Source organism: Hippocampus guttulatus, chromosome 10 (assembly GCF_054856545.1).
Source record: "Hippocampus guttulatus isolate MCC_2025c chromosome 10, RoL_Hgut_1.0, whole genome shotgun sequence".
In the NCBI taxonomy this organism is placed as follows: Eukaryota; Metazoa; Chordata; class Actinopteri; order Syngnathiformes; family Syngnathidae; genus Hippocampus; species Hippocampus guttulatus.
The window spans coordinates 1,379,989-1,407,031 of NC_141270.1; the positions used below are offsets into that span (position 1 = coordinate 1,379,989).

Below are 27,043 nucleotides of genomic sequence, written 5' to 3' on the forward strand. Positions count from 1 at the left end.
GCACATGTAGCACATTTGACAATAAAGTTGACTTGAATTTGAGCGTGAACTATTTGCCGTGTGTCGCCGTACATACTATTTAATTACTGCGTGTGTGTTAGATGCCATATGCATTTCATTACCTTGTACTATGTCATGAGTCTGAAAGTAACCATTGTGTAATGTATGTTGTACGCGTTTCCTCTGTTCGAAGTGAGGCTGCCACGTCCTATTGCAGACTGCTGCAGGACTGGTGAACTGCCGACGTTGTTGTGTAAGACTTGACCAGATCAAACTTCTCCATTTACAGGAGAACACTCGCCTCCTCAACTCCCGCCTATTAGGCGTGCCCAGCAATGGCCTAGTCTGATTGGTCATCTTGCATGTCAACAAGGCAGAGTCAGACTCTGATTGGTCGGAACACGTCATCCTCTTTGCCTTTTCAACTTGGCGCTGCCTGTCCTGACTCGGGTTCGATTGTCTGTGTGCCGCCCTAGTCCAAACTTTGTCGGCGTCCAGGGTACACTTGACCGTTGACCGGTCGTGAGCTTCCGGTTCGGCCTCACGGTTCTTCTCGTGTCGAAAGCGGACTTTTAGTGTCAAGGCGAGCGCCGCTGAAACTTTGGTCTTCGTCACTCGAGTTGGACAAAGAAAGATGGCAGACAACGAAGAGCAGGAGCAGCAAGTGTCGTCCAGTTCGGCTCTCTTTAGCGACTTGGTCCACCACTACCAGGCCGAACCCGAGACCGAGCCTGAACTCTACACCGGTCTTCCGCTCGATGAGCAGCCCAAGCAGGACCTCTTCAGCCTGGACGAAATCGTGGACTTGGTCGGCGGAGCCCAGGATGCCTTGGAGCGGCACATGGCTGAAGATGGGGAGCCACACGGGTTCACGGAACCCCACGAGGAGGAGCCCGACTTACTAGACCCGCAGCCGGACCCGGTGCCACATTTGAGGGAAGAACAAGAACAAGGGACGGAGGAGGACGAGCAGCTCATGCCAGACTCCAGCGACACCTCCAGCTTCCGCCACACGCATTCACTTTCCGATGCCAGTCGAGAAGCGGAGCCACAGGTTTGTCCGGTGAGCGACGCCCTCCCCGCGGCGCCTGCAACCCAGCCAGCAGCGCCATCCCCCGCACACGCGGCGCAGACACCGGCCGACACACAGCCAGCACGGGCTCCGGTATCTTGTAAGTATAAAGACGCTCGTCTCGTCGCCGGCGGGAGACGACTCTTGTGGCGTTTGATGTTGTCTGAAGCGCTTCCTGAGCCATTTTTTTGTGCGGGGGGGGGAATGGACGCCAGCTCGGACAATTGACGCCCGCTTGTGGACGTCTGGACGCGGCTAGCGCGCCTCGCATAACCCGCAGGCTACCACTGTGGCCCGGCCGCATTTAGGTGGCCTTTGGTCGGGAGAAGAATCACATTTTCGCAAACGCGATTCCTTCACGGAGGCGCATTTTGTGCTTATGATCAGCGAAGTAGCTGCTTTTTCAGGTAGCCGGTTAGCTAGCGGCTAATCGGCGGCTCTCCGAGCCTGCTTGACGGCAACAATGGCGAGACAGCCACACTTGTCGAACGCCAATGACACCAAGCAAACTTAATGGTGAAGGGGGGCCTTTTCAAAAGAAACTAAATTGAAGGAAAGAGACCCATTTAGCGGAAACGTCTGATGGGGTGTGACGCGGCCCACCTGTTTGGACGCAAACGTCACAGGATGATGTGCTGCATCATCGTCTAGTTTGACGCCGAAAAGCGCCGATCGCCACCCTCTCTCAGCCTTTCTGATTCATGTAAGCAGGTATGATGACGTTTCTGTCCGATGTTTGTGGGGTCTTTTGATCTGATGAGCAGCGTGCGTGCATCTGCTCCCTGCCTCCGCCCGTTGCGAGTTCCTTTATCGGACGAGCCGAATGGGGCTCGTAGCAAAACGGCAGAGATAGTCAAAATAAACGCACTTAGGTGGCGGGGGAATGACCACCTTGCTCATGTTTAAACGTGAAAAAAAATGGCCAATCCACCTCGGATGAGTTGCCGCACTCACGCTTGGTCGTCACTCCCAAGGAGCTTGTTGACGTTCGCCCACTAAAACGGGAGCTCGTTGTTGTTTCTTCACACCTCTGCTAGTTGCCATGTCGTACGTTGGTCCTTTGGACGGGCTTTGAAGGATTTCAGTTCTTTCGAGTCAGCATACCATGTCGAGTTCGGCGGCCCAGGCGCCGCGGGGCTGTCCGATAATGGGAGCCCGGCTAAGTCAGATTAGTCACAACAAAGGAATCCGCTAAACGTGGCCACGCATTTTTTTTCTCCCGGCATCTCCTCCCCAATTCCAGCACCACCCTACCCTCATTCCTTGTGGCTACAACCAAGCTGTGTTTGGATTGCTAATCTGCTCTATTCACAGCTCACCGCCTTTGACACTTAACCGGCACCCTGGAAACTGTTAGTTAGCAGAAAGGCCCGGTTGCGATTAGGGTGAACATCGTGGGGCAAAGTGAACGAAGGAATGAATCTGTTCATGCGAGTTGGCTTTGTACATGGAGATGAGGCAGATTGCAGGCAAACAGGCCTGCAGGCAGGCAAGAAGCCTGCCTGCAGAGTGAGCCAGAGAGGGGGAGAGCCAGGCAGGGAGTCAGGGCGGGGCCGCCTAATGGACCAAACCACAAACGGAACAAAGACGCAACTAGGCTTAGCTTAGCAAGGCTAGTTTCAATTCATTTGCTTTTCGAAGGCGCTGTTGGTTTAAATCTTTTCATTTCGCTTTTCGTGCGACGCCGGCCTGCATGAAAGGTACTGATGCCGCATCGAGGGGACAAAGGAAGCCTAACACATTCACAGTTTCCGAGGTAATACTACAGCCATTGGCGTACGGCATTGTAAGCCCCGGGGCCAATTTTCAAGTCAAATGTGCTTCCCTCTCAAGATAACATGCAACAAGAGGATCCACTGCGGGTGCCCGCGCGCCCATCAAAAGAAAAGTTAACATGAGATGACAAAATAATACAAGACAACACATGAGACACTTTTCACCAGTGGATCAAAGACGTCATGCTGAAATGTGCACACGTCTGCTACAACCCCCTTCGAGGTCGGGCATCCCGTGTTCCAGCAATTTGTGTTCTTGCACTTGTCAGCATAGAAACAGGCCGTCGTCACTGGCGGAAAGAAATGGAAGTAAAAATGCCTTCAAATCTGCAAAACCTCCTGTTCAAGCGTTTCAACCAAAATCATGTTGACTTCCTGATGCTTTGGTTGCCCCGGATGGAAGCTCATCTTTCAAAATGTTTGGCTTCCTCAAAGCTCCTTAAGGCTTTGGAGTCTGGAGCCGAGGACTCCCGCTGTGACTGTTGCGTCGCCTCTCGTGAGAATGACCGGAGGTCCGATTGACCTACATGCTTGTCTCGGCTCAGCGACATCCATCCGAGTGTGTCACTGAGGCGTCGGGTCAGATGGATTACTGGACTGTTTGTTGTCTTGGTGTCCTGGTCACAGACGAGTGCCGAAGCGAGCGCCGGCCCCTTTTGGTTAACGTGCCGACACACGCGGCAGCTGACAGACAGACAGACAGACGGGCGGGCGGACCACCGAATGTGAGCAGACCATCTGTCCCCCGGGTCCAATTTTTTTGGCCTGCGTCATGCTTACTCATAATATGCTGAGTCATTGGAGGTAATGCTGGAAAGGATGACGTCTATCCCAAAAAATATAGATCTCTTTCTCATCTTTATCTTTATATATGGTAGAAAAGTTCATGAAGTAGTTCAGGTGAAAATTATTAAACACACTGAAAAATACTTTTCAGCAAATTGAATTTTTGCCTCGTTTCTGCATTCAATCCTTCTGTGATATTCTCTTCGCATTTTGGGGTTGTGGAGCATGGCTTTGATGTTAGCCGCTCGCCCTAATTAAAAAAATGGAAAAACACGGAAAATGGCGCTTCACTGTTGTCGCTCGAGCAATGAACTTGACTTTTGGAAGTGAACTCCCGAAATGAACACGCTAATGCTGAGAGGTTGTCTTTGCGAGAGATCGGCGTCCAACTGAACGGCTCTTTCAAATCTTGAATTTACCTTAGTTAGCGCTACAGGAGCAACTACAAACACAATAATAAAGAAGTTCTTAAATGTGTACATGAAGGAAGGAATGAAGTCTCTTGATGTGAAGTTCGACTGTATGACTTAACGTTTCTTGCACTCAAATGGAGCTTTCGGGGTCATTGTTATTGCTGAATGACGATTTGGAGAGTGTTAGCATTGTTGCGCTAGTAAGAAGCTAACGGTTGTCGTTCCTGGTTCATTCCTAGGCTGCGTCCAGGGCTGGAATCTAAACGTGGGCCCCAGAGGTAACCAAACGTTCCGCCAGATCCATCGTCTGTGATTGACGACCAATCGGACGCATGATTCATTTTGATCGTTGCACTTGATTTGATGAAGATCAACTGTGGCCAAGTTGATTGTTTGATTGGTGACTCGCAATGTCCTGACGAAAGGTGCCCCGCCCCGTTTGACGTCGTTCTTTCCTCGATCGCCATTTCCACTTCCTGCTTTTATTTTCCAGAGTCCCGCGGGAGTTGACAAAGTTGGCGCTGAGCTGATGGATAAAGCGCTTGGCAGAGAAAGTCTTTTTGTTTCTACCCAACTCAAGGCTATTTCTCGTGCACTTTCAGACAGAATCCGGCCCACCGAAGCCCCTTTATTTCATGAGGGCTGTCACTCGTCAATATTTTCGTCATCGGTTATTGTATCGATTATTCCACTTTTTCATCAAATAATATGAGACAAAAGTATATATTTGCAATTTATACATATATTTTACCCGCGACCCGAGTGAGGTTGAAGCTGTTCGGAAGATGAATGAATGAATACATATATTTAAACAGTTATTCATTTGCTGTTGTGTAAATGAATGCTGAAACAAAACCAAGCAAAGAAGGAGGGATCTTTTTTTTTTTTAACTCGGAGCTACTTGTTGCATGCCAAAGAATGCGGAGGCTTCACTTCTGGGTGACGACATGTCACTTCCTGGTTATTCCTACTACGACTGCAAATCACGATTGTTTTTTTGTCACAGAGGAAACAATTATGTTTCCCACAAATTGATGATGACTCGTAGAGTGGGTTGGTCCGTAACATGTCACCGAGCGACGATGGTTTGCAAGGTGCATGCGGCGAAGGTTGTTTTTCCTGCCAGGGTTCGGTCAAGGTTGCAAAGACGTCCGTCAACGATTTTAACGGTCTCGGGTAGTTTTTCTTGTCGCCAACAAATTTTGAACATGTTCAAAATTTTCTTTACAATGTTAACATTGGCCAAGTGCGCACACACTTAGTGCCATCCGGGCTTGATCACTCATCCGTCCGTCTTGGTCTCGTGTTCATCGCTGTCATGGGACGTCCCCATTTTTGAGGTTGATGAGTCAGGAAGTGGTCTGACTGTTGAAGATGTGGCGATGCAGACGGATGCTTCATTCCCCTTCTGCCGTCGCGACAAGCTGACTGATTTCGCTCTCTGCCGCTTTCTGTCGTTTCTTCCGCAGATGCTCCTTCTTCTCCTTCTAAACCTCAGCCTCTGATGCAATTCCCTACAGGCAAGTTGTCTCTGCTCGCTTTGCCCCACCCCCCACACCTCCTCGTCTTTGTGTTCGTCTCCACTGTCGTGTCATCGCCGCTGTGTATTCCCGTCTCTCGCCTCGAGTGGCAAAAAAAAAAAAAAAGAACCGGAAGTGCATGCCACAAGTAGACTTCAACTCCCGCAGCATGACACGCGTGTGACTTGTGTGGCACTTATTCGCTCCCTCGTGGTGTGTTGTTGTGACCGTTGGCATTTGTAGGCAAGCTTGACGGTCGACGTCGACTGTCACTCATAATGATTCTCTTCAATGGTCCGAAGTCTAAAACGTTTTACCCGACAATTGTCGCGTATTGTGCTTTGAGAAGAATCATTATACGGCAGTTTGTCGACCACGCCTTACATGCATTACTGGTGCCAGACCTGGGACGGATATATGACGGCCCCCTCCTGTATCGGAGCGCGTATGTGTAGATGGACACCAGACAAATGCTGCAAAGTCTTGTCCGCGGCGGGGTGGTCGCTGTCGCCCATAACCTTGCAAGAGCAGCTCAAGGTTCGAATACCAAAAACACTCCTGCCGACCACTGCAGGAGTTCTCACGAATCTCATTTGGTTTGCTTCCCCACTCGGGTTCAACCCTGGCCAGGAGCATGTCCACCAACCACAGTTGACCTTTCAGCAGCACTTGTCTGGTGTTGATCTCCGAAAGGCTCGGGGGTCCGCGTTCTACCCAGGTTTGGTGGGCACTCTACGGAATAGAGTTTGTCTTTTGATATGTGCCGTATTGCATTCTCCCTCCTCCCCTTTCTCTTCAAGACCTGGGGAAGAAGGGTGGTTCCCCTGCTCCCATCTCCCCCCTCTCTCCCCTCCACTCCCCCGATTCCCTGGAAGAGCTCTCTTTGACGGAGAGCCCCAACCAGCCCTATCCTCCGGGATCCGCCGTATCCCAAGGCTCCTTTTGCACCCGGGCCCCTGCCGTCCGGTCCAAGGAAATGTCCCGGGAGGATGACCAAGAACATTCCAGACCGGGCCTCGGTCAGGATAAGGGTGAACTACATCAGTTAACCGGTCCTTACCTGAGCTTAGGGAAAGACCCGGGGCCTCACGTGCTATGTGAAGACAGCGGAGTGTCCTTCTCACCTGAGGAGAAGCATCCGAGTTCAGAACTCTCCCCCGTTCCCCCCCAGATGGTTGTCAAGTCTGACATTGCCTCCTCTAACCCAACAGAGCACCGGGATTCACCGCTTCTCGGATCGCAAGACGACGCCAAGGTCTCGATGGATTCCTTTGCCAAGGAAGCAGCCGCCATTGGCTCTCCCGGCTACGAGTCGGAGCTGCTCGGCAACCCTTCGGATGAAGATGACGACTCGATGTACGAGGCGAAGAAGAATAATAACCCGTTTGATGGCTTTTCCCCGCTGGCGGACAGCGGTTCCTACAACTTTGGCGAGTCCCAATCTGACCCCAGAGCCACCAAGGTGTCAGACAGTCCCACTCCGGATCTTGTCCAGTCCCGACAAGCTGAAGAACTCCAGGATAGTCCGCCATCGTTCTTAGACGAGGGGAAAACGTTTGAGTCGGGCACGAAAGCCATCGATTCCCTCATGCGGCCAGTCGGTCACTTCTCATCTGACCTCGAGGAGGAAGATGAAGAGGAGGAAGAGGATACGACGCTGCCACCATCGCTTCCGGACATCCTGAAGTCTTCCCCGCTCAACCCCGACAAATTGGATTCTGGCTCCTCGGAGGGAAGTCCGGACGAGCAGAGCCCCATTCTGGAACGCAGGATGATGGAGTCGCCCAACCCCCCCATCAACCTGTCGGCCAACAACCCCTTTGCTCTGGATGCTAAAATGTCTCTGCTTCAGGAGATGGCTGATGAGATGGAAGTGAAAGTGTCTGACAAAGCAAAAGACGAAGAAGCGAAACGCTTCGGTGCGTTTGACCTGGTCAAAGAGGCCGAGGAAACCACCCCAGCGCAGGTGAAAGTCGAGCAGGTCGAGCAGAAAGATTGGTTCTCAAGTCACCTTCCTCCCAAGGTGACGGGAAAGTTTGAGCCCGTTGAATTTGAAAGCCAGAAAGCCCCCGCCGAGGATTCCGATTCGGAGTCACCGACTGCAGACTCTCTGTCTCCGGTCCTGGAGGCCATGGCCAAGAACCCTGCCGGTTTCCAGGTGGAGAAGAAGAATACCAAGGTGGAGCTGGAGGAGCCCGAGGTGGCCGACGAGGTCTCGGAGCACGAGGTCTCATCCGAGGAATTCGAGTTCATTGAGAGACCCCCGAAGGGAGTCATCGATGAGTTTCTCGAGGCTCTCGATACTTCCAAGTTTGCAGCCCCGGAGATCCCCGTGGATGAGGTGCGCAGCTTTGAGCAGCTTTCCGCGTCTGCTCCGGTTCTTCCCGAGATAGCCGCGGAGGTTCCGAGTCAGAGCTCTTACCTGCTCCTAACCCAGTCCTCCTCCCAGAAGAGCAAAGCCGATCCCGATCCGGATAAATTCTCCGTTCGGGAGCCGGCATCCCAAACGGCGCGCCCAAATGCCGCTGTCCGTAAGCCTGAAGAGGCGGTGGCGCAGGAGAGCGCGGAGAGCGGCAAACCGTTCAACATGCCACGCGTGAACATTTCGGCAGGTAAACAAAATCACTTTGGTCATGGCACACCCCCCCCCCCATCCCCGCCCCCGCCCCATCCCTCCACATTCCATTTTCATTGCCTTCTCCATCTTAATCCATAGAATGACCATCACCCTTTTGTTTGTCGCCGTTGTTTTTCTCCCAACCAACCAAGCAGAAGCCTCGTGAGCTCCTCGATGCCACCTCCACTTTCTTCCATCCGTGCTTTTTGGCAATTTCTTTGTTCATTTAACCCATTCATTTTATTAACCCTGGTAAGTCCAATGCTTTTTTTTGTTTTGTTTTTTTGCATGTTTTTGTGCTCAAGCTAAACAAACTAATTATGCAGAAGCTAAATGAGCGAATAAGACACAATGCTAATCTGAGGAGGCGACACTCACTCACCCACAGACATGTCAGATAGATTAGGAGCCCCACCCGCCCTCCTCCCAACCGGATCGAAAAGCGCTTTACCACCCGTGCCATTTTGGCAAAATAACCAAACCAGTGCCGACATTTCATTGTTCTAATATCCCACAGGTAATCTCGATATTTCGTAGAAGCTCATTTTGCACATTTGCTTTGGATTTAAAGATAAATGCAGGTCCACGTCCTGCGAACAGAAGTCTCGCAAATGTCTTGCTTCCTGTCCTTTCCACAACTTGCGTATGCTTCTGGTGCGCCGACAAGTTCGCACAGGGCTAAAGACTTGTTTTGTCTTTTTCGCTCCTCTTGCCGCAAGCAAGCATAACCCCAACGTGAACACAAAAGACCTGACTCACCCGACACAAGACTGCTCAGCTGAGTCTTGACTGACATTTCCTAGCGGATAAAATGTGTGCGCGCGGTAGCGAGATCCCCTTGCTAATTCAAGCCTTCCTCCCTGCATTGCGACACTGGCAGATCCGCCAAGGTGTCTGTTGAAAGAGGACTGTCAGCAAAGATTTTGTCGTCCGGCTGACTTGTGTGAACGTGGGAGTGACTTGACGTTTTACAACTCGGAACAGGTCTTGAGGTCCCGTTTGTCACTGGAAATCTTTACGGGTGAAGTCTTAAAGTGTTGCTTCATAGGCTAGATAAGGCCGCATACTTGCAATTTCTGCCCTCGTAGATTGAGTCCGCCTTATAAAGCGGCCAAGATGAAGGTGAAATGTCAGTGTCTGCGTTGAGGACAGACTTTGCACTTTTGCGCAACCAACGCTGTGGACGTGCAAGTGACATTGTATTTGGGAACGGCCGCTAACGCGGCCGTGGACTCGTCACCAAAAGATGACATCATTCATGTCGAAACCAAAGCCTGAGGTACAATGTGGAGTCAGGCGGTTCATGGACTCGTCCTGGAGTTCAACCACAAGCTTTTCTACTGACTGCTTGCAATGTTCCAGTCCTGCTTGGGTGAGGTTAGCTTTTGGAGGAGACTGCTGCCCTCAAGTGGAGCTACCTTGCTACTGCTACTGAAGCAGAAATGCTTCTGCACTTTGTGAGAAATGCCCCGAAAGCACCGATTTGGCAAGAGGGTAGTCAGACCAAAGACTGGGAACTGGCACGTTGTGGTCTTTTACAAACCATGAATCCATCCAAAGCTTCTTTGGAGAGTTCGACCTCATGCGATGGGGTCGCTTAAGAGTGAGCTGGAGGCTACGCCAACTGAAATTGGTGGAAAGGCGGCAGGGTACACCCCCGAACCGCTGGCGAGTCGAGGGCGGGGGGCGCATCCGCACCTGCGGTCCACTTCCGAGTTTTCAAGCGTCCTTGGTCAGCGTGGGAGAAGATTGAAAGGCCGGAGCCCCGTCGCTCACAAACACTTGTACAAACTGCCCATTGAACCGAACATTTTAGATTCAATGGTGAGAAAGCTGATCAAGAACTCGGACTACTTTTTTCGAATCTCTGAACGGGGCTTTATTAGCATGGTGTTACTTGTCTTTGCAACGGTGGCGTCTTTGATTTTAGAAGGAGTTAAAAAGTTGGACAAAATGAAACGGCCACTTGAAACATGAACCCCGGCTCGAAACCCTTCTTTGAAACCTTAACCGTGACTTGAAAACGTATTCACCCTTCTCTTGAAGCCCTATTTTGGAATTCCAGGCCCGGCTCGATACGCCAATTAGTTATAAAAAAAAAAAAACCCAAAACAAGTTCATGTTTGTCGCAGTGTTGGGCGAAGGAATGTTGACGGATACATTTCAAACGGTGTTGAATAAGTCGTAAAATGACGCCATTTCAAAGTGTACGCTGCACCTCGTACCTGCGCAGGTCTGGAAGCCTGACTTTCATTGCCAAATCACTGAAGTGAGCGCTGAGGCTCTTTTTGTTGCTGCGTCAGAGTGCCGGCGGCTGACGGTCAGCTGACTGCTCATTGGCCCTTTTGCCGTGTTAGAGCCACGCCACCCCCCCCCCGCCCTCCCACTCCCTCTTTTCCTCCCTCCCTCCTCTTCCTCATTGCCAGTGCGGCGGCAGCGGGCGTCCATGTGGAATGCGCGCCTGTGATTGTGCGGCATGGAGACTTCACGCGCGGACACGAGCAAAGCTGCGTGGAAGCAGCAGGGTACGCCGAACATCTCGCTCGCTTTCCTTCTTGACGCGATGAGACGACGCGTTGTGTTTGGGCACCGTATTCGGCTTTCTGTGCTCCCCCCTCGGAGCTCAGCGGAGCGCGTGAAACTGGGCCGGTGGGGGCACGATGCTTCTTCGAGCGATGAAATGTTGAGACGTTGCTTGGGTACACGCGGCTTACGTAATAAATATCCAGCAGCGCCGCCGGGTAAGATGAAAGACAAGTTGAGCCGCCAATGCGGGCTGATGTTTTTCGTCGCTTTGCTTCTCGTCGTGACGATGATGACATATCTTCAGTGTACTGGAGTCTCTTCTCCTCGGATGTGATCTGTGAAGCCCGTGAAACGGGACGGTTTTCTTCTTCGAGGATGATCCGAACAGATTGTCGGTGAGCCATTTGAAATTTTGACAAAAAGGAATGAGCATATAAAAGAATCCCTCGCTGAGCTTCTCTTTTCTACGCGTAGTCCATGTTCACTGAACGCAGACCTGAATTGTTTTTCGCCGAGCTCAGGAGAAGGGTTCTGACCGACTCGGTCGTCTGACTTAATCAAAAGTGAACTCTCACCCGAAGCGCAAACATTCTCATCGATCATTCGAGGCGCGATCGTCTTTTGGTTGCGCAAGATTTCCCGTCTGCTATTTCGTGCGCGCGTTTTGTCTGCTTGTGAGCCGGGAGTTGTTCGTTATCGTTGCAACATCGAGCCGCGGACCTTTGTCCGCCCTTGCGCTCTGTCCAAAGGTGCGTGACGGAAGGGGAGGTCGAAGCGTCCCGGAGCCCGGCAGTCTTTTGCCGACGGCTCGATGACTGGTCGCTGGGGACTACAAATACGCTAATGAAATTGCAGGCATTCACTCGTTTGTCTGTAAACTAACTCTTTACCGCTTCATCTTGGATTTGGACAAATCTGGTGCACATTTCTTTGGGTACTTTGTTTCTTGCTCCAGCTCAGCTGCGACCCTCAGGAAGACGACGAGCGTGATGAAAGATGGGCGGATCATTCAAGTGAGACGCCTGACTTACTTTGACTGGGACTGGACACTAAAAACTTTTTCTCTTACGACGCAGTGTGGCCGCACCAACGTCAAATATCGATTCCGCACAGGACCGTGTCCAAATACTTAATTTTCGACAGTTTGCTGTGAATCTCGGTCTGCTCTTCACGATGTGGCTAAACGACAAATGAAAGCATGATGCATATCTGTTGATATTATTGGCATGAAATTGTATTTTGAGTTTGACGCTGCAATTCTGAGCCTAACATTTCATTTCCTTTTGCATCATCATCATCATCATCATCAGTTCTCATCAAATATCAGTTCTCATAGCTTATGAAGGTTTTCTCCTTTTGGGCAAATGTATTGCTAACCCAGAGGGAAATTCCAATGGCATTTCATCATTGGAAGCCGATGAAGCAGAAGGCCGGTCGTTGGAGGAGGAGGTCTTGATGAAGGTCATATGATGGGAAGTGCTCACCGCACTTTGGCTTCCTGTCAAGTGATCGGCATTCAGCGTCAAAGTGGATTTTACACGGTCGTGCAGTTATTTAGCATCTTCCAGTAGGCCCGTTGGTTTTACAGGCGTCCCTTGCTATTTTGCAGCGCGCTTTTTGCGCAAAGAGTGCGTCGGAATCAAACTAGAAGTGTACGTACGCACAAAATCCCAAAATAACGCCCTAAAAACAGTCAAAAGTTTGTAGAATGAATATAACATTTCGAAAAAATTTTTAATAATCAGGTATAATTAAATGTAAACTCATTCATGTATTAAATTGCCTATTTATATAGCATTGGAATTAATTCATTTGGAATATTGTAAGTGAAATTGAAAAATGAAGACTAAACTGGAGAGAGAGAGAGAGTTTTTTTTTTTGTTTTTTGCACAAACCCGTTTACACTTTAAACTTGATCTCCAACGTGGCGCATGAGCACTGAAGTTTGCCTTGGGATTTTTCTCGAAGCTTTCGACGCCACTGCGCATGTTCGCGCGTCGTTCTCGCTTTCGACGGTCGCGCGCATTTCCCCGGCGAGACGCGTGGAACCGCGCATGCGTGGCGTCGTCAGTGGGCGGGGCTTCCAAGCGGTAGCTGTGTGTGGGTCCGCGGACGTTCAACATGGACGCCAAGCAGGGTCAGTCTAAGCGTCACGTTTGATTCATTCTTTCGCTCGCGTGTTTGTGGACGCGCGTCGCGGCCGCTTTGCTTCGTGTTGCCGGGGCGGGCGTGCGGATGACGAGCAACCTTGCTGGCGGTGGGAGCGAGGGAAGCGGTCGTCCGCGTCAGTCAGAGCGCCGAGCGTGGCCCCCCTGCGGAGGTCATGCGGGACGAGTCGGCTCGGCGTTTTGTCCTGCCGCAGAGCGCCCAGTCCGCCGCCTGGGGATGGCGTCCACACGCCTGCTTGGGGTTCGCGGTGCGCCGCTTGCCACTCGGGTCGGATGGTGACGAAGCGAACGGCGGCGCACAAACTGGATCAGCGGCCGCTGCTGAACTCGGTCATGCGGGCTCTATTTTTAGCCCGGTCTCCGGCGATGCTAGCCCGCCTGAGACCATATGTAGCCAAGCGGCTGCAGTTGGACCGCGGGACCGCCTCTTTTATTCTTCTTCTTCCTGTCGCCGTCGTCGGATTTTGAGACTATTTCATACAAATATTAATCACAGCATCGTGTAGTTCACAAACTGAATACAATCGTAGCTACAATCACGCCGCAACAAGGACATTTGTCTCATTTGGGGTTATTACCATCCGCCAGATTTCATTTCATTTTACTGTTTGTCTTGGCTTGCTTGGCTTTGTCTTGGCTTGCAGACAAACAGACTTTCAGACAAACAATCACAGACTTGATATACGAGCACTGCAGATGACTTGCTTCACTCGGAGCAGCACTTTGGCAAATTGTCAAGTCAAAAATTGTTAACACACACAAAAAAAAACAGAGGCGTCAAACTGTTTTTTGCCACTCACTTGGAAGTTTACTCACACTGAGCAGAAAACGGAGAGATGCACTTTGTGTCTTGGAAAGCGCATCACGCTTGTCTACTTCCTGCTATGTCTTAAATCGCATCCGGGTTGTGGCGCCATAAACTGTCTGACAACCGATTGAACACAAAGGGTGCAGCAACACATGTAGACTGAAAACGGAACCAATCAGCCAATCTGATAAAAGTAATATGTAAAAGTTAACAACTGCATTCCTTTCTATGACAGGCCTAAAAGTACAGCAATATGACGCTCCATTTTGCTGTACTTTTAGGCCTGTCACTATGTCCTATTTTTATAATAGATAAATTACATTGATTGTTCCATTGATTACTTGTATTCAAATTTATTGCAAAAACATTTTTCACTTACTTTTTACTTATTAGAGAAAAGTAGGCAGACAACTTTTGAGTCGGCTTTGGCCCTTGGGTTGATGAAGGGGGGGGGGGGGTGCCGAGTCATCTCATTTCTATAGCCGCGAAGAAAGCGTAAGACGTCATCTGACCTTCCCGTCATCCATCTCATGCTCTTGGTTAGGCCGAGCACCCGAGGCGCGCTGACGCGTTGATGCTACTCCGCGCCCGCTTTCCCTTTGCCTCTTACTGTTTTGTACCATGAGCTCCTCCGCAGACGCTCAGCCGCTAAACCGGGGCCAATCGACCTCGTTCAAGGAAGGGCGTTGTCTCACATGGTTGCATGCAAAAAAGAAATAAAACGAAAGAACTAAATGTGATTACAACTAACTTCTGCTTCTGCCCACACTCATTTGTTGTTTGTCCACCAAACCAGGAAGTGAATCCCAATCTGTTGATGTTTGTGCGTTTTCTTCACTGACCATTCCAAATCGCGTCCTGTTTTGGAATCTAGGCATGAAAATGATTTTTTTTTTTTTTAATCGAATCGAAAAGAAGAATTGCATATAGAAGCAGTGGTGACATGAATTAGTCTCCAATTAATGCTGTCAATGTTTTTGTCGGCGCCCTCCCTCAGTGGTGGATCTGTTGTACTGGCGTGATGTGAAGACGACGGGCGTGGTGTTCGGCGCGGTGCTGCTGTTGCTGCTGTCGCTGACGGCGTGCAGCATCGTCAGCGTCTGCTCCTACATTGGCCTGGCGCTGCTCTCCGTCACTGTCTGCTTCCGCATCTACAAGGGCGTCCTGCAGGCCATCCAGAAGTCCGACGAGGGACACCCCTTCAAGTGAGTCTTGACCGCCGCCTCCGCTCACCAGGCAAATATGTTCCATGGATTTTGTTTTGTGTTTGAGGGATTATGCTGAAGCCGGTTGAAAGTGACTCAAAATGCTTGCGCAAGCTAGTTTATTTCCCCTTCATTCTTTGAAATTTGCCTCCGTCAACGGTGAATGAATTGTTCCAAAAGATCAACAGCAGAGACGGAGTCTAAGGGGACGGACAGAAATAATGAGAAGACGAAATCCTGCTTGGCCCCTCTTGTTGGGGGCATTAGCGTAGCCGCCTGGCGTACGCCTCGGCCCCCTGGTGTCAAACGCAAGGCCCGAGGGCTCGCCACATCCTTTCATGTGGCCCGCGAAAACAAATCAAAGGTATAAACTCCCATGACGCTTGCCCAAATCTGTTCCAAAATTTCAAATTGTTAGCCCCGTTAGCTCTGCTAGCTCGCTTCAAGTCGTCCACTGCAGTGCTCACTTGTGCGTTTACTCGATTGACTTTTTGTTTTTTACTCTACCCTTTTTCACCTTGTAGTACTTATGTAGTACATACTAAACCGATATGTTTCCTGTCAAAGAAAGTGAGTCCGTTGAATTTACAGACTCCCGGCGCCTGGTCGGGACGGTGCTAAACCCTCCCGATCTGCGCACGCCTTCCTAGCAATGTTGAGGGAGTGATCCGCTAATGGCTTGCCGCACAATCTGGCAGGCAGTACCTGGAGCGTGAGGTGACGCTGTCGGAGGACACGGTGCACAAGTACAGCGACGTCCTCCTGGAGAAAATCAACAAGACCGTCAGCGAGCTCCGCCGTCTCTTCCTGGTCGAGGACCTGGTGGACTCCATCAAGGTGCGACTTGTTCTCCCTCTCGGACCTCTTGACCCGCTTTCAAGAAACTCAAGCTATTGGTGCCCTTTTGCAGTTTGCCGTGCTGATGTGGGTCCTGACCTACGTGGGCGCCTTGTTCAACGGACTCACACTGGTCATTCTGGGTGAGCGAGAGGCTTTCCAACATGCGGCGCATTTCCGTTCAGCGCCCACACGCAACTTTTGCACCCATTGCCATGTCCAATGTGACCATTTTGTGTCTTCATTCCCTTCAGCCGTGATCGGAGCCTTCAGCTGTCCCATCATCTACGAGAAGCACCAGGTTTGTCGTCTTTTGAACATCGTCCGTTTTGCCCTCCTGCCTCGTGTTCTTATTTGAATGTTTTTTGTTGTTTTGTTTTTAATTATGTTGCAGGCTCAAATTGATCGCTACCTGGCGCTGGTCAACAACCAAATAAAAGACATTGTTGGAAAGTAAGTCAACTCGAGTTCACCTTACCAAAAAGTGTACAAAACGTTCATTCAAAATTTTGTTCATATGAAAGAGAAATATTTTGTTTATACATATGATATAAATGTTTAAATAGGTGAAAAAGTTTCCAATGTTATCGTGACAGAGGATGGCCCCAGAATGGAGCCTTGAGGAACACCAATTTGAGTTTTTGTCTCATTTATTTATTTACTTTTTTTTTTCTTCAAGGATCCAGGCCAAAGTTCCTGGGATGAAACGTAAAGCCGAGTGACGAGAACGAGATGCAACGAAGTGTGGAATGGAGGCTGGCTGGACGCACAGGATGAGAAAGGGGGCTTCATGTCCACATTAGGCAGAGGGGGAATGTGAGGGGGTAGGCGTCGCCCTTCCAAGTTTATTTGTCAAATCATGAAAACGCTTCTTTTTTTTCTCCACTTGTGAAATTTGGCTTTTCTGGAAGAAGACGAAGAAGAAAGTTTGCTTGCTGTGTGTACTGCCCCCCCCCCAATCCTGCTTCCCTGGGGGAGGTCACACGCTCCCTACGTCGTTGTTTTTTTGTGGCTGCCGATTGACACTTGTTAATTTATATGAAAAAAATGTTGTAGGAAAGTATATGTGAGACCACGTTAGTTAGACAGGCCGGTGTTTTGTTTTTGGTTTGTTTGACCCCGCCCCTCCAGCTGGCTTCTTTCTCCTCATGGGTGGAGGATGTCCGTTTTGCGTGCAAAGGATGATAGGCAGGGTGGGCGGGGCTATGAGCATTTGCCAACAGCATCATTTCATCATCGTCGTCATCATCTTCATGGCTTGTGAGTTAACTCGCTAGGATCCTCTTTCTAGAAAACATTTGGCAGTCTTGTGGTTTTGGTGTCATGGCTGTTGTGTTGTGTTGGAAGGAACACATTGATGATGACATCAAATCCTTTCAATCCAGTTAGAAAAGAAAAAAAACAACAACCAAGGCATAAAAAAAGGCATATATGGAGCTCAACTCTTTATAAACTTGCAGCATTTGTTTGAAATTATGTGATCGACTTGTTCATACTTCAAATTGTGACCAGAAAAAGTTTGTGGAATGCGTTGTGAGATGTCAACATTATCCACCAATAAAGCTTCTAGAATAAAGATGAATGGACCAGGACCTGAAATATATTTTACTTCCTTTTGGATTCATATTCGTTTGACTATTCATATAACGGGCGGCAACTGGTTAGCCCGTCCACCTCACAGTGCGGAAGTCGTGGGTTCAATTCTGGCTCCGGCCTTCCTGTGTGGGGTTTGTATGTTCTCCCCGCGCCTGCCCGGATTTTTTCTGGCTGCTCCGGTTTCCTCCCACATTCCAAAAATATGCATGGCAGGTTAATTGGGCACTCCAAACTGACCCCGGGTGTGACTGTGATCGCGATTGGTTATCAACCAATTCAGGTTGTGCCCCAAAGACAGCTGGGATAGGCTCCAGCATGCCAGTGACCCTCGTGAGGATAAACGGATTAGAAAATGGATGGATATTGATGTTATACGCAGTGGCCGTTTCCAATTGGGGCAGTATTTGATCCACGTGTGAGTTTGCAGTGTTAAAGAAACACAAAACGAAATGGTGTTTTTTTTTTCGTATTTATTCCAAGTGTATGACGTGACAGGAGAATATGATTCAAATGATCTTTGGGAAAATTATCTGTCTCTGGTCCCATTTTATGCCTCGAAAGGAACTGTTCAATGGTCGTCGCGGCGAGACCGAACAAGGCAGTCGGAGAGGAGGCGCGGCCAAATCAGTTGCTGTGGCTGACAGCTGCGCCGGTGGGGGCAGGCTCGTCCAGTTATTTTCTCTCCGGTTTGTCAGAAAAGGTGACGAGAGGGTGGTGGAAAGCTCTCGACTTCACGTCAAGGGATCGAACGGCGGTGTTCTCGAGGCCCACCTGCAACCGCGACCGTTGCCTTCAGTAGTCGGGTAAGTCGAATCAATGGTTCGGTCCAAGAAGTATAACATGAAAGTGGTCACATGTCATGGGAATTGTTGCCCAATACGGACACCTGCTGGATTGTACATAGCATTGCAAGCAACTTCAACATCGACCTCGTTCTAGTTTATATGCAGTTATATCGTTTTTTTGGGGCGGGGGTCAATACATGCTGACCCTAACCGTAACACCAACCTTAACCCTAAACCCCAACTCCCCCTGGCCCTAACCCCAAACCTTAAACCCTAACACTTACCCCCTAATCCTGAAAATGTCGATTATTGTTTTCCAAAGTAAAAGCAGATGTTTGCGAAAGGCTTTTTTTGTACACAAACATAATTCATCCGCTTTATGGACAACTACAGAAATCAATGTGAAACAAGGTCTCTGAATAATGAATCGATCAAAATAGCGGTCAATTAATTTGATAGATTGGTTGACTCGTTGATTAAAGGGATACTTTGCGTCTGCATTGGAGCAGTAAAATGAGAATATCTTGTCTGAGTAACTTCATAATATTTTTCATGCCCATTTAATAACTAAAAACTATTTTTAAAATGTATAGTTGGCTGCCACGTCATTAAACACGTCACAAGATAACTGTTATGTTGTATAAACGTTGTACTTACGAGACTGCACAATGATGCTGCTTCACTGACTGGAATGCATCTATTCATCCGTGCCATTTCCAGCCAATCCCATGACATAAAACTTGCGAGTGAGATTTCACTTTTGATGTGACAGATGACGCGCCGGATAGCATTATGACGGCACAAAATACACTTGGGCAAGACACGAGTAGACCAGGAAGTGCGGCAGACAGCACCGTGTCTGCCATGTTGTCCACTCGCGACACATGCACGGTCAATGATGTCATGAAAATGTCCTCCTGCTGCCGCTTTGGTCCTCGTGGCTCAGTGGGGTCATTTCCAAGCGCGGACTCTGGCTCGCATCATGGACACAACCACCACAGCGCTGGCCGCCTCTTGTCCCTGCTGTGATTCGCGAAGGGTTGAGACAAAGCAGATCCTTCCTCATGATATACTATTTTCTCATTCGATTGTCCACATTTACATCGATCTATGCATACAACTAATACAATTATAGTTATGTCGAATTTTGTCATGTCATTTTATCATTGAATTGACCAATTCAATAAAATAAACTCTAAATGGTTAGATGTCAGTGTCTATCAAATAAAGCATTGTAGTCGTACAGTAAGTGACAAGCGGCCAAGTGTGTGTGTGTGTGTTCTCAACTCAAATGAAGAAGTGAGGTCGCGCGGTGATGACGCAAGCGCGCCCCTTCCTGGCGGCGTTAGGCCTCGTATCCGGTCGAGCGCCGCCGCTGGTTCCAGATGTCGACTCGGTGTTCGGGTCGGCAGAAAAGGCGCGACGAGTGCGACAGACGCTCGCGCTGTTCGCTTGACGGCGCGTTGCCGTGAAGGCCGCACGAGAGCTGACACCCTGCCGACCTGGCGGAACAATCGCAAAACCACGCGTCAAATCAACTCGCCGCACTCCGGCGACAAGATTCAAACCGTTTTTCACGTTATAACGGGATGCATGTCACGTGTTAAATGTGATCAATTTCACATTATAAGGTGACAAAGTTTATGTTAGAATGTGATCAATTTCGCCTCTTGACGCAAGTTTGACTTCCAAAATTGGGCAGAGGAAACGGAGCAGTTTGTTCCGGTTTTGTGTCTTCATTTTCAATCTGAAATGTTTTCCAATTTATTCTTCTTTTTTTTTTTTTTTTATGATAAGATGGTAAATGTGAAACATACGACAACCTCGTATGGTTTGCAGTCTTACTGTGACATTTCTTATGCTGGAATACGAGACTGAACTTTTGTTTGTTCCTTCGTAACAAACTGTAGGTAGATCCTTGGATCATCAGCAGTTCTTTGAAAATTCACGGGAAATGTCAAGAAATAGGGAGATTATCTCATCACCAGACGGATTTAAAAAAAAAACTGCTGCCTCTCTAGGTATACGCCCGTGGTATAAGCATGTTCTTCGGCCCGTGTGCCGCTCGTGTTCACTCGGCGTCGTCGGTGGCTGCTGCAAAAAGCGGCGAAGTCTATTTTCGATTGTGCGCTGGTGCGGCGACCTGCTCTTGGTGATCCTGCGAGGTTTGTCGCGGTCGGTTGCCGGCGTCTGCCGTCCCTGAGAAGACGAGACGCTCGTGAGACTCGCAAGACAGACCGGAAGGGGGCGCGACGACGCGCGTTGGGGCCTCGAGGACCTGGTAGTCCTCCAGGAGGGTCTCGGCCAGCGCGATGCGTCTCAGCAGGTTCTCGATGAACAACTGGATTCGGACCTTGCCGCTGGTCTCCTGGCGCGCGGCCATTTCTAAAAACTTCTGGATGCTCAGCACCTGCCTGTGAGAACGAGCAGCACAAAAAAATGAGATTTTACAGATGCGGTGAACAAAACTCGACAGTTTGGTATTTATTTGATGAAGCAATTGGAAAAAAATGATCATAATACTGACAATTGGTGACGACTATACGTTATTTTTTTTTTTTTGTTTTCACCTTTCACGTCGCTCCAGCTCGCTTTCCGAGGCGTTGATCTGCTCCTTGAGGGCGGCGATCACCATGACGGCCACGTCCACCTGCCGGCTCAGCGACCGCTCCTTCTCTGCCACTTCTTGCCTCTCGCGGGACAAATGCTGCGAGTGGGCGCGCTCGCACAGCAGCCGCGTGTCGGCCTGCGCCAGCTCCGTCCTGACGCGAGCCAGCCGCTGCTGCAGGACGCCGCAGCCATCGCCGCTACCAACGCCAACGTCGCCGCCAACGATGCCGCCGCCGATGCCGACCAAGCCTCCGTGCCCCGCCGCTGACGAGGACCAGGCACCGTCCGGGTCCGAACAACAGTGATGCCCTGCGAGGAAAGGGGGGCCCAGGAGAGAGAGGTATGATGATGTCATGTGCAGTCCAAAAGGGTGTCTTTGTCCCAAATATTGGAGACGGGAGCCTTTGAGCTCTTGCCGTTGCTCTTCTAGCAGCCAAGTGGAAAGGGGGTCTTTGATTAGGTCACAAGGTCTTTGACGGTCTCACCGAGCAGCGGCGCCGGGCCCGGACGGAAACCGCCGTGATGATCCGGCGGCTTGTCCGAGGTCCCGTCCTCCTCGTCCGTCTCGCCGCGCTCCTCGTCCTGGTCTCCGTCCTGTCGCATGCCCACGCTCCGTGTCCTCCTCCTGGAGATCAGGAAGTGGGAGGCGTCCCTGCCGTCACTGAGCGAGCGCTGCACGCCGCGCACAGCCGGGAGGCCGGCGTTGCGTGGCCGACCCGCCGGGAGCTTCCCGGTGATGCTGAAGCCGTCGTACTCGTGCGGGCACGCGGCGCGGGCGTCCAGGCTGTGGAAGAACAGCGAGCAGGCGCCATCGTGGGAAGAAAGGGAACCTCCACAACAAACCTTTTGCTGCATGACTGGCGGATGCTACATGAGTGAGCGCACGCGTGCACACACACACACACACACACACACACACGCGCGTTCAATACGTTTTAGTGGGTAATTGGTATTCCAGACAAATATAGGTTCCATCATGTGTGACAAATGTTGAACGAGTTGGCATTTTCTTTTTCCCCCCAAAATGTTATTTCATGATTTTTTTTTATAAGCTTATAAACCCCATCCACCGCAAATTCGCAAATCCCATCTGCCCCCCTGATTTCATCCAATCTTGTGCTTTAAATTGCTCCAATGTGATAGTATCGATGATCAAGTATTTATCCACAAGGGAAATTCACCTGTTCTACTCAGAAGATGACACTCATCCTATTAACAGCGTGTCAAAAACCTGACAAATAGACGAACTGTCAGATAACGTGACTTCTGGAACATTTAAAAAAAAATGGATGACGTCACGAAGCAGCGCGCGTTATACAGGTCCATTTCGGATCGTTTGCGGTTAACGCTCGCTGGCTAACTAGATAGCTATGACAGCTGGCTCCGATCAATCGATTGATCAACTAATTGATTGAGCAGAAAGGGGCGAAAGACAAGAATTGATCGAACAGACGTGCTGGCGCTTACCTAGGTCGCGCGCGCGCGTGTCAAGACGTCCATTCGCGAACGCGCTGGAGAGACGCGCGGCAGTCCTTGTGACGTCACCCGGGACGACGGACGCCGGCGAAGTTAGCAGACAGGGATCACACTTCCGGCTTGCTTCGTTCCTTCAATGTAATGCACTTCCGGTTGTATTCGTTACACTTAATTCCGTCGGGGCAAATTTGGCATTTTGCAACTCATTAACTGGGCCAAAATAAATACATTTTGCCCGCATGCATATAAATGGCAATACGCCATAGTTTTCGTCCTGTTTGTTTGTAGTTGTTCATTTGTCATCTGACCAGTGTACAGTATTATATTCTCAGATTGTTAAACTTGGAGATAGATTGACACGATAGACGACGTGATGAATGCCCCTCTGCCAACATGATCAAATCACTTTGTCAAACTGGTAAATTGCACCACGTCGGAGCAGCCGGGGTACAAGAGATGGGGGTTGTAATCATCGTTTTCAAGGTACCTTGCGACAGATTTGAATGAATTAATTGATTGAACGAATCTTTGATGTCCCTCGATCGGGTTTGCAAGGTAATTTTCGTTGAAAATGCCCTACACCGGCCTTTTCAGAGTGTTTTGCTCGTTATAAAGTCCCGCACGGAATCAAATAGCCAGGGCCAAAGGTGCGGTGTTCTCTTGATGTTGACCGGGTTAAATTTGTGACGGCTTAAAAATGCGGGAATAGCCCACCCGATTCTCTTCTGGCGCAGGCAGCCGTGGCGGAAATGAAAACGCGAGCGCCAATGAACTCTCTTTTTCACCGAGCCCGTTCAAACCCACATAAAAGTGCCGGAGGTCATCGCTTCCCTGAAAGATCACGACTTGAAAAGAATGAGTTCATCCGCACTGAAGAAAAACGAAAGCCGACGGGGCACTTGCCGCACCCAACCTCAAATACGATTGATTGACGTGTCAAATAGACAAACTCAACCGGTTGCACCGAGGTGACGATGGAGTCAAGTCTTCAAAAGCCGCCATTGCTTCAGCGCGACGAGAAGAGTGTGATTGTCGAATCCACCTTATGCGCTTGGTGGAAATGCCCGCAGGCCGCACCAGCTCGGTTAGCACCGTGCGGACGCTTTCCCAATCGAACTCCGACTGTACGGAACGTCTTTGTCAGAAACGAATCCACCGTGAGCAGTTTCCGCCGATCCCATTCAAACTCGTATTCAAATGTCAAAACATGAGACTCTGCCGTTTGTTGTGTTTTTTTTTTAATGTCGTCTCTAAAACTTCACAAGCATTCAACTTAGGTGTGTCAACTCACAAACGGATTAGTTGCACCCACATCTTCAAAGAATAAAAAAATAGCCAGTCAAATCCAAGAGTTAATCAAATAGTTTTGCCCAAATGAAGATCAAGAGTGTTGGCTAATGTGGGAACCGTCGTGGTTCCGTTGAGGAGCACGCACAACTCTCAAGATCCCGATTACGCTGGAGCGCCCCCCCCCCCCCCCTAACTGGGCTGGCTAAAGAGCTAAAATCCGACAATAATTGACGCTCGTTGCGTTCGCATTGGGGAGGGAGAGGGGGCGGCATACCGAACATTGTCAAAAAACATTTCTCGGCACCGCTGGGGCTCATCTCAAGTCTCGTGATGTCTCGCCGCTCAAAACATTGAGCGCAATTTCAAGTACTCGTCATCAGGTATGGATTTGTTTATTTTGCGGGGCTTCACTCTGACTTGTCCACTAAGTCTGGCCTTGGGCACTCACTGCTGCTCTTTCATAACATCGTTTCTTGATGTCACCATCTTGCTTGTAAAATGGTGGCAACAAGAAATGAGCGAGCTGTCTTTTTCTGGGGGGGGCGGGGTCAAGTTAATGCTCCTTCAAGTTTTGACTAGTTTTGCTATGTAAGCACAGTTGCTGATTTGCAACAAGAAAAAAAAAAAAGCTGAGAACGGTCCGAACATTTCCGATCAGGATGTTTGACGCCGGTGAACGCCGGCCGCTCTCGTTGCGCCCGCCTTCGCTGGTGCCGCGCGTATTCCGCCCGCCTCCCCTTTCCTCTTCCCTCCTAGCGAACTCTCTTGCGATGGAATGCCGTCAGCGCTTTCTTCTGAAGCCCCCGCGCACGCTGGCCGGGTTGGCGCTCTTGACGGCCGCCGTGACCTTGGCGCTGCGCTACGCCTTCTCGCCGGCGCCTCTTCCGCTGGCCACCTGCCGCCTTGCGTCCCCGCTGCTGGGTGAGATGCAAATCAATGAAGGAAACGCGGGCCGGGGGGGGGGGGGGGCGGGGGGCAGGGATCCGGCTCGCCTGCCCGACGGGGTAAACGTTTCCTTTCCTCACGCGCAGTTGGGCCCAGCCCCGTCAATCTCTCCTCGTCACCTCCGTATTTGAAGGAGATCAGAAAGACGAGCGCGGCGGTGTCGCCGGGCGGACTCTACCGTCCGCCGGACTGCAACGCTCGGCATCACGTCGCCATCGTGGTGCCGTACCGGAAGCGGGCGACGCACCTGCGCGCTCTCCTGGAGCACCTCCATCCTTTCCTGCAGAGGCAACAAATCCACTACAGGATCTACGTGGTGGAGCAGGTGAGGAGAGCTCAGCGGGGGAAATCGAAAGCATTTTGTCGCCTTCGCCGGAAAGGCGACCCTCGCTTGACAGGGAAGCCTCGCGCGATGTCCTTTCAGTGGGGGAGCGGCACCTTCAACAAAGGCAAACTGTTGAACGCCGGCGTGCTGGAAGTCCTCCGAGACGAAGACTGGAGCTGCCTCGTCATCCACGATGTGGACCTGCTGGCCGAGAACGACCGCAATACTTACGCCTGCGACGCGTGCAACCCCAGGCACCTGGCCGTGGCCATCGACAAGTTTGAGTACAGGTTCGATGAGACGCTCGGCAGCTGGCGCTCGATAGCCCCCTTTGCCTTTTTTCCGTGAACGGCGCTTCGTTTTCAAGTCGCGCGGGGAAGGGACAGCCCTCCCACCCCCCTGCTAAAAAAAACAAAAAAAAAAACATCCTTCATGTATTGATTTCAATTCATATTTGGGGACCAGCCAAAGTGCAGACGCGAGCCACATGCGACTCGCGGGCTGCCAGCTGGCCGCCGCCACCCCCCCCCCCCCCCGCCTCTGTCAGTGATCGTGTGTGCCCATTGGCCGGCTTTGCCCTCAGATGTTGTGTTGGCCGTGTGCTCCCCCCCCCCCCCTTCCCCACTAGGCTACCCTACTCGCATTATTTTGGCGGCGTTGTCGCAGTGACTCCGGACCAGTACAGGAAGATGAACGGCTTCTCCAACCAGTACTGGGGCTGGGGCCGAGAGGATGATGATTTGTGGAAAAGGTAAAAAGTACTCCTGGTTTGTTTTTGATTTTTCTCAGTATCGATGCGTGTGGGTGAGAGTACATGGAAGGGAGAATGCCAGCCTGTTGATGATATGTCGTGTTGTCTGCTGCTCAAGCAGAGTGGCTCTGTCCGGCATGAAGGTCGTGCGCCCCCCAGTGGCCATCGCTCGTTACAAAATGATCAAGCATCAACGAGACCGCGGCAATGAGGAAAATCCACACAAGTAAGCGAGCCTTGCAGTCCTGAAACGTGCGGCGAAATCGGTCGTTCTTTCGTATCAAACTGATAGGATTGGAACTTTGTAGCTTTGAGGTCCTGAACAGGACCGAACTGACCTGGCACTCGGACGGCCTCAACTCTGTGACTTACGAACTCCTCTCCAAAGAGCGGGCGCCTTTCTACACACACCTCATCATCAGTGTGGGAGAAAACCCCCGGGCAGCGGCTTGACGAGGAAACCCCAACCGGTTGCGATACGGTATTCACTTGGCATAGGGATGGGCCCAGGGGCGGTTCTGGATCAATTTCACTGAGGGGGCCTGAGGGGTTTTGATGGGGGGGGGGGGGGCACATTCAACCCAGGGCTAAAAAGACAGATTTGAAATCTTATTTGACTTTTTATTTCTTCAGACTTTGAAATTGTAGTCATAACCTTACAGTGATGAGAAAAAAACAGTATTGGGAGGGCTAAAATGTCTGCAAGCGTAACAATACGCCGTGTCCATCTGTTGAGAATATTCAAGCCAGGGCATGATATGGTACCAGCCCGCCGGGGACAAACATTGCAAATACACTGAAGCTAGATGTTTTACATGCATATAATTATCCAAATTTTAAAAGGCAATGTCTTATATATTGATCCTGTTAAATAAAAATTAAAATAAAAAGGGAGACTAAAAAAGTTACACACACAAACGCGCGTGCACACACACACAAACACGCGCACACACACGCAAATAGCACTCGTGTCGTGGTAATTTCCTTCTCTGCGGACTGCTTCTCATTTTCCCGCTCATTTTTAAATGGCGCAGTGCACTAAAGGGTCCGACTAGAATCTTAAATCACGCACTTTGGTTCCACCTTTCACGTCGGCGACTTGGCACGACTGCGTAATCTGCGCTCGGAGGGGGGGGCCAGAATCGGTGCTACAGGGGCACTGGCCCCCGCTGCCCCCCCCCCCCCAGAACCGCCACCGGATGGGCCACACTGAAAATCGTGAAAATCCACCAGTAAGTACCGTAATGCTCATTATTCGGGCAGGGCGATTTTGTACGTTTGTGTGTTTGAGGGTGGGGGGAGCGGATGTGAAGATAATCGTGATTATTTGGCTTGATCTTGAAGTCACGATGAATAAAAAGGATTATTGGTTGATTTCACAACGTCGTATTGATTCAGCCACTCGCCTATTCGACTACTGCAAGCTTAAACTGTTCTTCTTGAACGCTCCGTTTTTGTTCATTCCAAATCGCCCTCGTAAATATCGCATGAAATTCAAGCCCCTTCATGTCGTTCATTCTGCTGCAACCCCCCCCCCC

The 27,043-nt window shown here is 50.3% G+C and overlaps 2 protein-coding genes across 11 annotated transcripts; both read left to right on the forward strand.

Moving 5' to 3' along the window:
- The first annotated feature begins 412 nt into the window (after positions 1 to 412).
- LOC147198809 (uncharacterized) lies at positions 413 to 17,319 on the forward strand. 5 transcript variants are annotated; one of them, XM_086121327.1, is made up of 11 exons: positions 413 to 1,172; positions 4,286 to 4,324; positions 5,516 to 5,566; positions 6,367 to 7,907; positions 8,016 to 8,178; positions 14,683 to 14,890; positions 15,589 to 15,727; positions 15,801 to 15,870; positions 15,982 to 16,028; positions 16,122 to 16,180; positions 16,407 to 17,319. In XM_086121327.1, the coding sequence occupies exons 1-11, from the start codon at positions 635 to 637 to the stop codon at positions 16,447 to 16,449; spliced, it is 2,898 nt and encodes a 965-aa protein (XP_085977453.1). In that variant the 5' UTR covers positions 413 to 634; the 3' UTR covers positions 16,450 to 17,319. The 5 variants fall into 5 exon arrangements, with proteins under 5 accessions (XP_085977453.1, XP_085977451.1, XP_085977452.1 ...); XM_086121325.1 differs by having other exon boundaries at positions 6,367 to 8,178; XM_086121328.1 differs by having other exon boundaries at positions 415 to 1,172; positions 6,778 to 8,178.
- A 4,000-nt stretch (positions 17,320 to 21,319) lies between these two features.
- LOC147198810 (beta-1,4-galactosyltransferase 3-like) lies at positions 21,320 to 26,887 on the forward strand. 6 transcript variants are annotated; one of them, XM_086121334.1, is made up of 7 exons: positions 21,320 to 21,593; positions 24,241 to 24,405; positions 24,516 to 24,754; positions 24,854 to 25,044; positions 25,383 to 25,505; positions 25,624 to 25,731; positions 25,814 to 26,887. In XM_086121334.1, the coding sequence occupies exons 1-7, from the start codon at positions 21,320 to 21,322 to the stop codon at positions 25,956 to 25,958; spliced, it is 1,245 nt and encodes a 414-aa protein (XP_085977460.1). In that variant the 3' UTR covers positions 25,959 to 26,887. The 6 variants fall into 6 exon arrangements, with proteins under 6 accessions (XP_085977460.1, XP_085977461.1, XP_085977457.1 ...); XM_086121335.1 differs by having other exon boundaries at positions 25,627 to 25,731; XM_086121331.1 differs by having other exon boundaries at positions 24,516 to 25,044.
- Positions 26,888 to 27,043: the final 156 nt, after the last annotated feature.